A 15975-nucleotide genomic window follows, 5' to 3' on the forward strand; every position below is an offset into this window, starting at 1 on the left:
TGTCCTGTGAGACAAGAGCAAAGACTTGTGTTGTGAGATTTGACAGACCTTTGGACCTTGTTCGCTTTATATAAACTCAAAAAAATACATATTTTTTATTACATCTGTTCAGGAGGATGTTGCCTCTGTGATGCGTGTTAAAATGGTGTAAAACTCACCTGGATGAGGATTATTTCACTTGGACCAGCATAATTTGCCAGCAGCAGAGATTAGAAGTAACTAAGTACAAATACTTTACTGTACTTAAGTAGATCTTTCTGGTATTAGCACAAAATTTTTTTTTCCTTTTTTTTTTTTTTTTTACTTTTCTTTACTTTTGCTCATTAAGTTACATTTTTTTTTCTTCTCATTGTGTGACATTTTCAGCCCATCAACCTGTTTCTTGTCATTGCGTGTCTTTTTTCCTCCTGCCACTGGTGTATCATTTCCTGGCTCTCACACACCACAAACGTAGACTAGTTTAGGAAACAAACTCATCACCTTTGCTCTGCTTGTGTTTTATATGGTGCTGCCTGGAAACATTCACTAGGTAAAAAAAATGTGAAGTTATTTTGTATTCATATATAAATATGACGTGAGGTTCAGTTACCAGTGTGACACTAAAACAGGTAGTAGTAATGTTTACTTTTTACTTCAAGTAGACGTCAGAGCCCAAACTTATTACTTTAACTTGAGTGATAAAGTGTAGTCTGCACTTCAACTTTTACCAGAGTATTTTAAAACATGAGTATCTGTACTTCTACTTAAGTGAAGGATGTGTCTCCTGGTTTGAACTCTGCCCTCAGTTTTTCAGCTTTTTCTAACCTTTTTGGAAAACTTTCCAGCACCTTGAATTAGTGACAGTCATACTGGTGTTAAGGAACAAATTGTTCGATATCGGGTTGCGCACTACAAGCAAGTATCCACAAATGTTCACGTCGACATCATGGCTCGGGAAGCTTGCTTGTGTGCGAGTGTGTGTGTGTGTGTGTTTTAAATATGACAGTTAGATGAAAATGTCATCCCGGCTCCCTGCTCATTTGGCACTTGCACCTTGTGAACGTTTGAGATGAGAGATGAGGGATAAGGATCGTTGAAATTTGATGCTCTTCGAGCTGAAACACTGACACACACCTTAAACAACATTCCTGGGTAGTGTGCATACACACCCACGCACAAACAAACACACACGAGTGGGAAAAGCTCCATACGATTACACATTAAGAAGATTCTCTTGTTGTATCATCAGGAGCAGAAAATGTGATACAGTTTCCCAATGTGTGCAAAGGTGATCCGGGTGACTGAACGACAGCACGTGACAGGACGTGCTCTGTGGCGTTACGTTCGATCCGCTGCCCTGAGATCAGCTTCGGCGCATTGTTGAACCCAAGCTCTGCCGCGGAGCCGCTTTGTCCGACTGATTCCAGAGCTGTTACGCGCACAAGCCACAGAAAGTAGGTCAGATAATCTGAGAGGCATTTACGGGAGTGAATAAACCTCGCTTAAATGAATGGCCTACACAAGGTACCAGGCAACCTTTCTTTCTTTCTGTTGGGAAGAAAAAGAAGGACGGTGGGAAAATAAAAAAGACGGATACTTTTGGTTCGGGCCGCTAATGGTGTGCTTTGTGCAGAAGGGCATAGATGAGTCCATTGTATACAATTTAATGGGTGTGTTTAACATCCAGGACTTGTTTTAATGCAAATGAAGCAAACAAGCAAAATTATTATACAGTAAAAGGAAATCTGGCAAATCTAATTTTATTATCAAAAATACATAATCCTCTCCAACTATTTAGTCAAAATGTTTGGAACAATTATTGTGTCAAAGTTCGCAACTTTTTACAAGATGGCTCTAGACAACCTAGACAGATGGAGAAGAAGAAGGAAATTATATTAATAATTATAAAAAAAAAAAAAACAATAATAAGTACTATAATATTAATTAGTGTGATTATCACCACCATCTTCGTTATTATTATTATTATTATTATTACTTTAACATTTATTTATTTTTTTGTTCATGTATTCGTTCATTTGAACAGCAGGGTTTAGATTTGGGTTGCTTTACAAAAAAAAAAATCCATGACCAAAAAACAATTAATAAAATAAAAACAAAATAACGTTGATGCATTGACAACATGGAGACGAGTTATTTGTTACAATAAACGGTTAAAACATCCGACAACTACCACGATATTTCAGAGTATCCCTGCGGTAATATATGTGGTATATATATATATCGCCTAGAGCCTTTATTGTGTTTACAAACATGAGACACTTGTGTGACCTGGTTCACTGGGAAAAAACCTGTGGAGCTGGATGGAAGCGGTGAGAAAACCTGGTATTGTGCACGTATATGTAATGAAAGGCATGACGATTAACACTAATAAGGAAAAAAGAAAAGAAAACTTGTTGAATAAGTGCATAAAACTCCACAGGAAATCACTGAATTTCATGTGTGTTCCATCAGTAAGAATATGCAGGTTGGAAGTAAATACTTGTACACAGGATTGATTTTTAGTATCTTCTAATCCTGTCATGTCTCATCTCTCTGTTTAATTTTTACTACACTTTATTGAAAAAAGTATTGGGACACCTGATTTTTCCAGCCATATGTGCTTCTTTCCCAAACTGTTACCACGATGTTGGAGGCACACAATTGTATAGGATTTCTTCAGATTACATTTTCCCAACATGCTCCATGAACATATGCTTTACATAGGTTGGTGTGGAAGATCTTGAGTGGCCTGCTATAGAGCTCTGACCTCAACCCTATTGAACACCTTTGTGATGAATTGGAACGCTGACTGCACCCCAGGCCTCCTCACCTCACCTACATCAGTACCTGACTTCACTAACGCCATTTTAGCTGAGCCAGCACAAATCTTGATGTCAGAATGTTATGAACTGTTAAATGTGGCAGAATACAGGAATAAAAAGCAATGCTTGTGTATATACACATCATATATAGTGTATATAATATATAACTGTGGAAGAGGGCATGTTTCATGGTTCCTATAGAGTTTATATTTTCTAGAGGCCACAAGCAAAAATAAATAATTAAATACATTTGGAATAACAAAACCAAAAACACATCAAAACTAACCAAAAATTTCCCACTACAAATAATAAAAAAAAGGAATTAAAAAAAAAAAATTAATAAAATTACCGGTCAAAAATAAAAACTGAAAGGACCCCAAAATTTTTCACTAAATACACACAAAAAAACCTAAAATAAAAATTCCCACAAAAAACATTTTTTAAATTATGTGAGTTCTAAATAAAATACAATAAATAAAAAGAAATCCATAGAACACTGCATAAAAAAATCCCCTGAAATAAACCGATACAACAAAACAAAAATGTTAAGTTACGACCCCAAAAAAAAAAAAACCCACACACGAAACAGGCAACAGCAAGATGCAAAATCACAGTTACACAAACTAAAAATGAAACTAACAAAAAAGCTCATCGTGGCCTGTATCTGTATGTATCGTGTCTGTATAAACAACAGAACCAATAGCATCCAAAAATCTCGAGTCTGGATGTAAAGGAAGAACTCAAAGTTACGAGACAGAACTGAAAGCTGAGCACATGGATCTAGCCAGAGTTTGCTTGGTGATTCTAAAGAGATGTTGTGTGAAGGTGTGTTTTCATTTATAAAAAACAAACACCACAAATAGGATGAAGAAAAAAAACGAGAGAAACTGCACATCTTTCACGTTCTTCTACCACACTGTTGGAATAAACAGCTCTTCCAGTTAAATAAATGGCTGTGCACTCTATGACCACTGTGCGAGCACACACACACACACACACACACACACACCAAACGAAAGCATGTTGTACACAGCAGTAGCTGTACTCATGGAGCCTCTGACGTCACAGCACTCGTGTGACGCTGCCAACTCAAGAGTTAAATTTAGATCATGGGCACAGGGCCCAGACGCTGCAAAACAATGTGATACCACAACTACTGCTTTAGCTGGAGCCATCTCACACACACACACACACACACACACACACACACACACACACACAGAGACCCCTTTAGCCTCTGTACATGGCCTTAACACACACCCAAATACACTCGATTCAGGAACTGTAAGGAAATGGACCAATGATCTTAGATGGCAGAAGCCGCAGCTTAGACTTCTGTGGTAAAATCGAGATACGCTCACAGACTCTAGCAAAGTTTAATGGTCTTGGAGAAAAGTTTGTCCAGATGCTTCACTGAAGATCTCCTGTACAATGTCGCATTCTTGCTAATAAGCTAATGGGAGGTTAGTGAGAAATCTGAAGATGTCAGCATACATCGTGTAGCCTACACACTACTAAGTATGTGATTGGTCACGAAATACGGCGTTCGCCCCATGGCGATTCATTCCAAGATGAAGGACTTTTAGAAGTGCGACAGCTCGTTCAAAACAAGTTTTTACACAAAATAAAATGAAAGAAGCTATTTTATTTAGGCTAATATACGAGAAGTCAAACCAGAAACTTTTACAGGTATGAAAACGGATGCTAGCGTGACTGTACTACACGCAGTAGTAAGTGGCTAGTATGTCCTATTACTTATAGGTGGCAGACAACAGTGTTATAGAACAGTGTGGTGATGACGGTTCTTTGTAGCAAATTTGTGCTGACAAATCTTTATATGCTGAATCTTTCCAGGTGTTTGTTAAAAGCAGTTTTCTCTTCGTGAAATGTTTGTATTTTATTTTATAAAGTCCTGCATATATTTTTGGCCAGCATTTGTACCCAATTAGATGGTAAAACATATAGGACTATAAAGGACATACAATCACAAAAAAGAAAAAGAACATATACAAACTAGGTAGAAAGGTTCCTTGATCCTGGACAAACTTCCTGTACTGCACTATGACAAGAACAAACGGCAACATGGCATACAGGCTCCACCATAATCGACCTAAACTATACAAATTACATTGCAGACTTCCCTGTTTTTCCAGCCTAAATAATCCAAGTAAACTCCCAGACACGCTTGCAATGGATTTGTCCATCCCTGAACGTGCAAAAGAAACGTCCGTGTTTGGTTTTTCCTGTTCACACTGTAGCCTCAGTGGCCTGTTCTTGGCTGACAGGAGTGGAACATGATGTGGTCTTCAGTCATGCACCATAAATAAAGACCAAGTCAGAGAGGCAATGAGATGAGCAGGGGTTTCTACAAAGTAATAAACAAGTTCTAATCCCAAAGAATTTAGCAAAAGTAACAAATACTACTATCGTACACTAAGCCTATAACCGAGGTCGACCAAATAGGAGTAAACTAAACAAAGCACGAAGGAAGCAAGATGACGGGATGAAACGGACCTTACATACAGACAGACCTGACATTCCACTGTTCAAAAGGAGCAAAAGAAATTGAACATAAAATCATTGACTAGCTAAACGGTGCAAAATTTTTAAACAAAAGCACATGGCAACCAACTACATCTAAACAGTGAAATAAAGCGGCATATAAACATGTCCTCGGTCAATGATGCCGGAGTCCCTGGAATACAAATTCTCGCCCAATATCACAATCTTGCTGTTTGCCCTTGAGATTGCATGCTATTAAACCCTCCACACCAAACATTCCTCAAGGTTTGGCATGTTCCATATTGCTTTTCAGCTCACCAAGCAAAGATTGGCTATTTGAGTTATTTTTGACTTCCTGTCAGCACCATCTTTTCTGGCCTATCTCACCAACAAGGCATTTCCACTTGTGCAACTGCCACTCTGTGGATGGTTTTTGTTTTTTGCGCCACTCTATGCGAATAACAGCCTGTTTGTAAAAGAAACACAGTAGACCGTAACTTTAAGAAACACTCCAGACTGGAAGCAACAAAGCTATGGTCAATAACCTGTGGAGTCCGGTAGCTAGTCTTTTGTCTGAAGATCAGTGGTGGACAGTAACAAAATAAGGCTGTATTTACTTATCACGAACATACAGTTCAGCGTCAGTTCAACAGCAAACAGCACATTTTCAGAGGAATAAATGATGGAAGAAACCCCTGACTCTATTTCCTGAATCTTTCTTTTAAAGTTGAAAAGAAGGTTTTGGGCTCACGATCATTTGAATAGATATCAGTGTTTGACTCAATAGCTTGGTGTGCTAAGAGTAACAGTCTTTTCACATAAACTGAGATGTTTAAGCAAAAGTCTTGTGGCAAAAGTAAAATATATGATATCAGAGCCATAATAAATCGTAGTACTTTGACTTTTATGAAGGCAAATGCTTTTGTACTTTTTCTCAAGTGAAAGTTTAAAGGAAGCACTTGTACCAGAGTGAGATTTTACCCAGTGTCCCCATCACTACTTTAACTCAAGTACGTGTCTTGTGTACTTCGCCCAGCACTGCTGAAAAACGTCTTCAACTAAATAACTTTATTGTCCATGTTCTGAAAACTAGACCAGCAAATAGCTGGCCAGTTGGTTAACTTTTATCAGCTATATTTTTGCTTTTGGTCCACCAAATGAAAACCTTTGATGCGAAAAAAAATCCCCTAAAAAAGTTTTTTTCCCGCTGTGTAAACCTACCGGGCTAAATTCCTAATAAACCGAACAAACACATTTAGCGGGCTTTTTAACTAAACACGTTATTGAAAGACGGATATTGTAATGCACTGAAAAGCCTGATATTAGGTTTCAAACCACTCCACCCGTAAATAAACCTTCAGGGAAGAGCTGTGCTGAACTGAGAGCTATGTTAGCTTGGTTTACTTGCTAATCTTTGAACTCTGTTCAGTGGTGCAGGAGCAGGAACCAGAAGATCTAGTACTGCCAGGAGCTTTTTGCACAGCAAACCAAAGCTAGATCTGTGTTATTACTCATTTACCGTAAATCTTATACATACAAACACATGGTCATGTGTATGCTTCAACGCTGATCCTCACTGACTCACCACCTCGACCAGGAGCCGGACAAACGAACAGAAAGAACACAGTGAAAGGGCCCTTTCAGTAACTACATCGATTACAAATGCAGCTAGACACTTGAGTCATATTAGCAGTGTGCATCAGCTGTAAATGACTCCTTACAATCAACAAGACTGCAACGGTCTCGGTTAGAAAGCTAAAGATTTCATGCATCAAGGAAAACCTGCTCACTTACACCCAAATAGGGGCAAACAACATTCGCCTGGATGCTTTCAGGACGTTTATCCTGGGAGCTGCTAAATATAAAAGAATTCCATCTAAATTTCCCGGACCTGAATCAGCACCTCTGCGACCCGGCGTTAACGCAAATTGCATGTTGTGAGGTTCACCGGAGTTCGAACAGAACGGCATGTCCGCCGTTTACAAACCACACGCAGCTGAGATGCGTAACCTGGTCTAAGAAGCGCTAAACCTGCGTCTCAGATCCATGGAAAGAATAACGGGAGTTTGTCTTGCACACGTCCCAGACGTGTTCATCTATTCAGACAACACACAACATCTGGTGTCTCCTGTTGAATATGGTGGTGGATCCACAGGGCAATGGGAAATCGTTACAGCCAATCATTGCTAGTATGTTTGGAGCAATATTTGATAATGAGAAGTATAACATGCACATATGGTAACTGTAATGGTAACAACGTTGAGGCAGAATTAGATGTGAATAAGCTCTGAATTTAAGTGCCCAGCACTAAGCAGAACAACTCAACAACAATGGAACTATAACGAATGGATTTTCGGTGCCACCCAGATGAGGATGGGAGTCTCAATGTTTCCACCTCATGCCATCTCAGGGAGTTTTTCCTTTCCACAGTCAACACTGGCTCACTCATTAAACGATAAACTTAAGAAACAACCTTGACAACTTTTCAAGGGGGAAAATATGGGAATTACCGAGAATATATGGGAATTAATGGGAATAAATATGGAAACGTACATTCCAGGTAACCAATATCAGGGAACTGAAGTGTCCCGCAGGATAATCTTAGTTAAAACAACCACGTTTACTGCAACTCCAGTTGACATTCAGTTGCGCATCCATCAAATGCATTCAAATCAATAAATTTTTATTTGTAAAGCACTTTAAAACCACGAACATTGTCTCAAAGCAGATTTACACAGATAATGTGGTAAGAAAGAATGAAAGATTGTTCTTTATAAGTGTACGTTTGTCCCTCAAGCAGGTGGCGACTGTATCAAGGAAAAACTCCCTGAGATGGCATAAGGAAGGACCCTTGAAAAGAACCCGTCCTCATCTGGGTGGCACCGAATGTCCATTTATTACACACGGCACACTTACTGCAGGACCGTCGAGGCCATACCCCATTCATGCACTGTCCATTCCTCCATAATAGAACAATTTCTTGAATCCTGCACGTCAAAGAATTTCCATCTTGGCAAGTATTCACGTAAATTACAAACATTTATGATTAAGAATTCCTTGTGCTGTGTGTAAGCTATTGTGCAACAAAATTATAAAGTGCGCTCAAAAAGCCCCTCCGCAGTGGCCGTGTAGAATAGATTATGGAAAAATATATGTTAAAGGAAACTATTATTCTTACTCATGTATTTATTTATTAAATCGCGCACAGTATCGTGATGTGGTATTATTGTCTCCGGGAAAGTTGCTAAAATTTTGCACAAACTAAATCCTTGAATTTATCTGCAGCTTTGAAACGAGCTTTACTACCTGCTTCACACGGTTACTGCGGAGGGACTTTACAGCACTAACAATTAAATCAAGTAGAAAACTGTCAGGTTTTTGTTTGTTTGTTTTTGTTTGCATGAATGTCAGCTTATGACCAAACAAAATGTTAATTTTTATGTTGTGTGATTAGATAGATAGATAGATAGATAGATAGATAGATAGATAGATAGATAGATAGATAGATAGATAGATAGATAGATAGATAGATAATCAAATAAATTCCATTAAATTCCTGGTACTTGGAATATTTAAAAAATTCTCCAGATGAAGTTCCCATAGAAAGTTTCCCAAAAGTTTCCGGAATTTTACCGCCCCTTTGCAACTAGGCACTAAACTCATCCATTCCAACTTCATAACCTCTTTCATCTCTGTAAAGCTGCTTGAATGTTGTTGAAAGCGCTATACAAATAAAACTGAATTGAAAGAAACCACTGTAACGTCTACTAGTGCTGAGGCGGAGCTTCGCTCACTCCCAAGCTGTCAAAACACGATTGTTTTTTACTCGTTTCACGCAGTCACGAATTCCTGAAGTATGCTTTTCAGTTGTCTTCTGTTACGTTTTTCAAGTTTTCTAGCTCGACTTGGTTTTCCCTGAACTTCATAAAGAGAACACGCATTTCACCATACACAGCATTGAGGTCCACAGAGATCCAGATCGATCAGGAAAGCTCTCAATCTACTACACCCCCCAAAAAAAAGAGTGTTCATACACACTAAGGGCCTGAAAACAAAATCACATCTTATGTATTGTGCATCAGTTTAAAGAGAGAATTTTTTTTGTTGTTTTTAAGTAAACTGCTTTGGTCAGTGTCGTGTCTGTCAGGTGTTGACTTACTTTCTGGTTCTTTGAATTTAATTAAATGTTTTTGGTTTTATTGTTTTGTTTTTTTTTTTTTTTTTTGGGGGGGGGTTAAATGTTTGGTCACATGACCAAGTTTAAAAAAAAAAAAAAAAAAAAAAACACCTTTCTGAATGGCTCTAGTTTCTCAAGCCACACAACACCACATAAACAGTTGTTTTTTTATTATCCACTTTCCTTTTATGTTTTCAAAAATCTACTGACAAAAAAAAAAAAAAAAAAACCATTGTGGTATAGTTTGAAGGCCAAATGATATTTGGATTAATATGGACGTAATCCAGAGTGTCACAGCCCATTTAACGTCACCCGATGTTCAGCCCCCGAACAACAGAAATGAATCCTTCCAGAACTGGAGCTGCGATCTTTGTGACTGCAGATCATGACCTACACTTATTTACCTCCGTGCTTCGTCACCATGAGGAAGTAAATACCTCCTGTTTACTGTTTGCACAGGATAGTCTTATTATTAAGAACAAGCATTACCAGTGTATACAATCAAGTAATGATTCTGGAACAAATTATTTTAATCGAAAAAAAACAATAGTAAACGCGTCTAAAAACAGGTTTAAGTAGTTCGGAAAGCCTTGCCGAAGGCAAAAACAATTCCGATTCTGTCATTGTGCGAACACAAGCAGCAATAAGACCTGCTGCAAGTGTGAACAATCAAATATATTTGTTTGATCGTGGCATTGCAAAAAGTTGTTCTTACACGGTGTTTCGTACAAAATGACGTCAAAGGTGTTTGGAAAACAGCCTTAAACAGTTCGGAAAGCAAAGCCAAGTATCTGGCACGTCTGCGACAAGATAAACCCAGATGTTGTGACATTGCTGTATTTATATAACACTGTTTGCTTGTGTATAACCAACTTAGTGTGAAAATGGTTCATCCTTAATGTACAAATATTCTGTAGAATAAACTTATAAATACAAACTAAAGACAAAAGTATACCGATATTATATGGACAGAAGTACTAGAATGCTGAATTTTCCACCCAGATGTCCTTCTTTCCAAAACTGTTACCACAATGGTGAGGCATACAATTCTATAGGATGTCTCTGGATGCAGTAGCATGACATTTTCCCTTCACTTGAACTAGCAGACTCAAATTTTTTCCACCATGACAATGCCCCTGCCCCCAAAGCCAGCTCTATGAAGATATGTTTTGTCTTGTGTTGTCTGTCTGTACTGTTTTTCGTCTGCACTGTTTGCACTCTATGCAGCTTTGTGTTATAGCTCTATCTTGTTTAGTGTAGCACCAGGGTTCTGGAGGAACGTTGTCTCGTTTTTACTCTGTACTGTGTACCACTGTGTGTAGTAGAAATGCCAATAAAAGCTTCTTGACTTGATATGCTTTACGTAGGTTAGAGTGGAAGATCTTGCATGGCCCGTTATAAAGCTCCGACCTCAACACTATGGAACACCTTTGGGATTATTTGGAACACTGGCTAAACCCCAGGCCTCCTGAATCTTCTAACACCCTCGTAGCTGATTAAACAACAAATCTCCATATGCACACACCAATATCTAGAACGTCTTCCCAGAAGAGTGAAGGTTATTAGAACAGTAAATGAGGACTAAATGTAGGATGAGATGTTCATAAAAAAGCACATACGAATCAGGTGTCCACAAGCCATTTCCATTTAAAGTTTTAAAGACGGAATCTAGACAGCAATTACACAAAAATTGTGTTCAGAAAAAAATTAATAAAAAAGTGCTTTGGAAGCTACCTGGACAATGTGACGCAGCGGATACGAGATGGTTATGGATTAAAGCAAGATAAAGCTGTTACCCATGTTCGTTTTGCAGAATCGTTAGACAGTTTAGAAAGTCTTGAGGGCCCATAATCCGATCCTGAGCTTGGGTAGCGTCTCTGCAGAGCTTCGCATTGTACACGAACAATAATTAAATCTTTTGAATTTGTGATGTCATGCATATCTCTCTTGCTAAAAAGGATAATTTTTTACATGCACACGGTTCTCCATGAATATTGGCAACAACCTTTTAGTAAGACTGACTTATTTCAGTGTGGTAGCACGTTTCTACCTCACTGCACCGAGGTTCCTCATTCGAAACTGTGCTCGGATTACTGTCTGTGCAGAGATTTTCACATTTACCACCGTTTACAGTTCATCAGGGTTGGGGTTCCTTATGTTTTCCTCGTATTTTCATGTGTTTTACCTAAAATCCTGCAGTCAAATATACTTTTAAAGCTATACACTCTATATTCACATGTGTCTGTGGTGCCTTTGCTGCTCTAATTAGCTCAATTCTTCTTGGTAAGCTTCAAAGAATTTGGAGCATAGAACGGATTTCAGCTCCGTCATCCACAAGAGTTGCACTGATGTTGGATGAAAAGACCTTGGGAGAACTCAGTGTTCAGTGGGGTTGAGGTCAGGGCTTTCTATACTAACTCTGTGCTTCTTTCGTCGTTGGAGAAGACCCACATACAGCAGTGTTGCTCAGGGGTCCACAAACAAGTCACATGGAGATCCCTTTTTTTTTTAAGTAACATCTGTATCCTCAACAGTAGCACCTTAAAAGAGTGTGTGTGTGTGTGTTGAACCATAAGTTGGGCTCTGCTACTCTAGACTGACTTGATACAGCCACCTAGCTGCCATGTAGTAACTCTGAAAGCTTAAGAGAGCGAGAGAGAAAGAGAAAGAGAGAGAGAGAGAGAGAGAGAGGGAAGCAGAAAGACAGGAGAGAGAAAGAGAGATATGGAGGGTTATAGAGACACGGAAAAGCAGGAAAGAGAGACAGAGACAGAGGGAAAAGGAGAGAGTAGGAAAGAAAGACAACGATTGGAGGGGAGAGAGAGAGAGAGAGAGAGAGAGAGAGAGAGAGAGAGAGAAGGAACCCCACACACTCATGGAGGGAGTTTACTGTCTCTTTAAGGCCTTTAATCTCTTCGATCTGAAGCGTTTGTCTCCTACCAGCTAATGGCCGCCTCGGTGCGCGCGCACGCGTGCTTGCATGCTCGCTCGCGCGCGCGCTTGCGTGTGTGCGTGTGTGTAAAATGTCCACACAGCGCGGAGCTTTGCTCTCTACCCAACACCAATGTCAGCTTCCACAAATGAGACAGCTTCAAACAAGACGTGGAACGAAAAAAAAGTGAAGTTTTCAGCGAACTCTCTCACTCTGTGTCACTACCGGAGGCACGAAAAGTGGTTCATCCCCGAAAGCATGCAATGCACAAAATCCTCCAGGATATAAACGATTGTTGCATTTAAAAGCTTAATGTCGAGGTCAGACGAGCTCCTTTAAATCACCGCGTCCAATTGAGACTAATAATAATAATAATAATAATAATAATATTAATAATAATAATAATGCGCGTGGAGAAACACCAGCGCGTGCACATAACTGCCCGATCACTTTTTGACTGACAGCAAAACGTTCATGCAAACAGGACCGCGCGAGCTGCACGAGCCTCGGCATGCAAATTTGTCGACGCGGAAACAAACAAAAGAAAAAGAAACAACAAAAGGGGGGGGAAAAAGTTTGAAGGCAATCCTGGTGTGACACGCACAACTTATTTTTTTGTTTAGTGGGGGGGGTGCAAAAGTGCAAAATTAGCTTCACTGAAAGCAAACTTCACCGTGATCAACTTCACCAGCTTCCATCAGCAGTTAGTATCTCTGCTTCCTTCCGACCTGCTGTTTCCGAAAGTGCAACAAGAACCCCCCCCCCCAAACAACACACACACGCACGCACGCAATTCTGTCTGAGTGAAAGTTTTGGTGCATGCAAGTCACTAATGTGCATATCAGTGCACATCAATGCATGCAGGATGGTGCTCCCTGTTGTGTCAACATTATTTGCATTTCACGCACACACAGACGCATATATATTATATATAATAAAATATATATATATTTGTAGTGCACATTTACCGCGATCAGAGTGTTGTTTCGCTGCTCCGAGGACTCGCTCGGGTCTTGCTGTTTGCCCTGCTGCTGCTGCTTGCCCTTCTTGGCCCTCTGCTCCAGGGTACGCTGGTAGAGAGCCGCGGTTTCCCGGCGCTCCAGCTCCAGCTGCTCGGCGTGCGCTTGCTGATAGCGGGCCTCGCAGGCGTTGTGATGCCGCCGGCAGCCCTCGATCCTCTGCCGAAGCCGTTCCACAACCGTGCTGTGCTTCGGCACTCCAGCTCCGACACCAGCCCCGGCACCAGCTCCGGCACCAGCCCCGCTATTGCTGTTACAGTTATTGGCCGTGGTTGTGGTGGTGTTGCTCCCGGCGTTCAGGTTCACGTTGCCGCCGCTGTTGATGCAAACACCGCCGATGTTCGAGGCAGCGGGGCCGGAGAAATCCCCCATCATCATCTGCGCTGCTTTGAAAAAAAGCTTGCTTTGTTTTTTTGTTTTGTTTTTTTAGGAAGAAGTTTGGTTAAAGCTTTTCCACCCCCCTATCCCGATACCTCCACCTCCACCAGCACCGCCGCCACCGCGACCGGCACCCAGCCGGACTCCCTACTCCAAACCCGTGTCCGGCTGGATGGAGGGACCGCGGAGAAAGCCTGGAAGCGACCGAACACGCAGCGCTCCACTGGGAATGTCGCCGTGTCAACCATCCACCACGACACCGCCGACACGGCGACGGAGGAGAGGAGAGGAGAGGAAAGGAGAGGAGCGAGCGAGCGAGCGACCGGGAGGAGGAGAGCGACCTCAAGTCCCCGGCGTCAGGCTGCGCTCTGGCCGCTCAGCGCTCCATCAGAGCAGATCCGCCAGGGGATGGGGAGGTGTTTGATCGCGGATAGAGAAAGAGACCGACAGTGAGAAAGAGAAAAGTTTTCCCCGGTCCGCGGCCGCCGGCGCTCCCGAGCAGCAGTTCCGTGAACTTCTCTGCGTTTCATTTCACTTCATTCTCCGCTTCGCGCTCTCTCTCTCTCTCTCTCTCTCTCTCGCGCTCCGCTCGCGTTAACTACTAATGCTTCTTCTTTTCCCTCCTCCCGAGCGTGAACAAAGAAAGGTGTGCAGTTCAGAAAGTCGTGCGTGCGTGTGTGTGTGTGTGTGTGTGTGTTGAGGGAAATCCTACAGACGCGCTAATGTGCGGTTCGCTCTCGGCGGCGGCTGCAGCCACCATCACAATGATCGCGCGCTCCAGTCCCCTCCTCCTCCTCCCCCCTTAGTCCTCTACCGCCTCCTCCAACCCTCCCCCACCCCACCCCTTCTCCTCCCTCCTCCATGCCAGCGGAGTAATATCAGGACAAGAGCCAGGCGGGCACACGGCGGCCGGAGGGACGGCTCCGCGCAAAACGCGGCGCGGAATATAGTCCCCCCCGCGGAGGAGGAGCGCACTGGCTCTAAAACCGAAAATAATAAAAAAGAACATTTACGTGAAAGTATTATTGTTGTTGTTGTTGTTGTTGTTGTACAAACAAATACGCATTATATGTATTAATAGGTATTTTAAAATTATAATCTAATTAAAATACCATTCATATATTTTAAGTGTAATTATAATTATTATTATCATTATTATTATATAAGTATCAATAATTACACACACACACACACACACACACACACACACACATATAATAATAATAATAGCAATAATAAGTATTATTCTTATTGTGTGTTATTATTGTTAATTATTATTAGTAGTAATAGTGGTGGTAATCACAGTAATAAATAAATATGAAATTGTTTGTATTAATTTTAAATAATTCCTAAATCATTTTACAAATTAAAACTGTCTAACAGTATAAATGCTAACAAAAATATAAAATAAACGAAATAAACAGATATTGCCTATTGAAACGGGTTAACATTTCTGTAAACTTTGTTTAACTCAATATTTACAGTATTGGCATTACTAAACAGACTCAGACTTTTTTACTGAAACAGATGAAGACAACAACCAAGAAGAATATTCGCAAACAAAAATTGATATTCACAGAAAAAAAAACATCTGGGAAAAAGGTTTTTGTGTAAAATGACATGTTGATTGTGGGAGAAGTGTTAAAGGTTCTATGTGAGTATTTAACAACCTGAATGCTTCAATAAGGAACAGGCCTTAAAAATCGCCTTCCACCAAAATATCTAAATTCCAATTTGTTTACCGGTAAAGACACATTTCTAAAAACAAACTGCAATAATATACACATACACTATATGGACTAAACTATTGTGACACCTGACTTTCAGCCAGATGTGGTTCTTTCTCAAACTGTTACCACAACGTTGGGGGCACACAATTATATAGGATGTCTGTGGATGTGGTAGCATGAACTTTTCCCTTCATTCAACTAGGACACCCAAACCTGTTCCATCTTTACAACGCTCCTGTGCACAAATCCAGTTTATTAAGTTTATTTCTATAGCGCTATCACAACAGACATTGTCTCAAAGCAGCTTTACAGAAATCAACAGTTAAGGTGAATGGTGTGCATTTATCCCTGATGAGCAGCCGAGGAGACTGTGGCAAGGAAAAACTCCCTTAGATGTAATGAGGAAGAAACCTTGAGAGGAACCAGACTCAAAAGG

The 15975-nt window shown here is 40.6% G+C and overlaps 1 protein-coding gene across 1 annotated transcript in view; it reads right to left on the minus strand.

Annotated features, from left to right (window-relative positions):
- maml3 (mastermind-like transcriptional coactivator 3) overlaps window positions 1-14821 on the minus strand; it is a 172092-nt gene extending 157271 nt beyond the window's left edge. Inside the window, exon 1 of the mRNA XM_046837161.1 lies at window positions 13381-14821. Within this exon, the coding sequence (XP_046693117.1) occupies window positions 13381-13809 (429 nt within the window). The 5' untranslated portion in view covers window positions 13810-14821. The remainder of the gene's footprint in view (window positions 1-13380) is intronic.
- Between the last annotated feature and the right edge of the window lie 1154 nt (window positions 14822-15975).

The sequence above is a fragment of the Silurus meridionalis genome, chromosome 2 (assembly GCF_014805685.1).
Source record: "Silurus meridionalis isolate SWU-2019-XX chromosome 2, ASM1480568v1, whole genome shotgun sequence".
In the NCBI taxonomy this organism is placed as follows: domain Eukaryota; kingdom Metazoa; phylum Chordata; class Actinopteri; order Siluriformes; family Siluridae; genus Silurus; species Silurus meridionalis.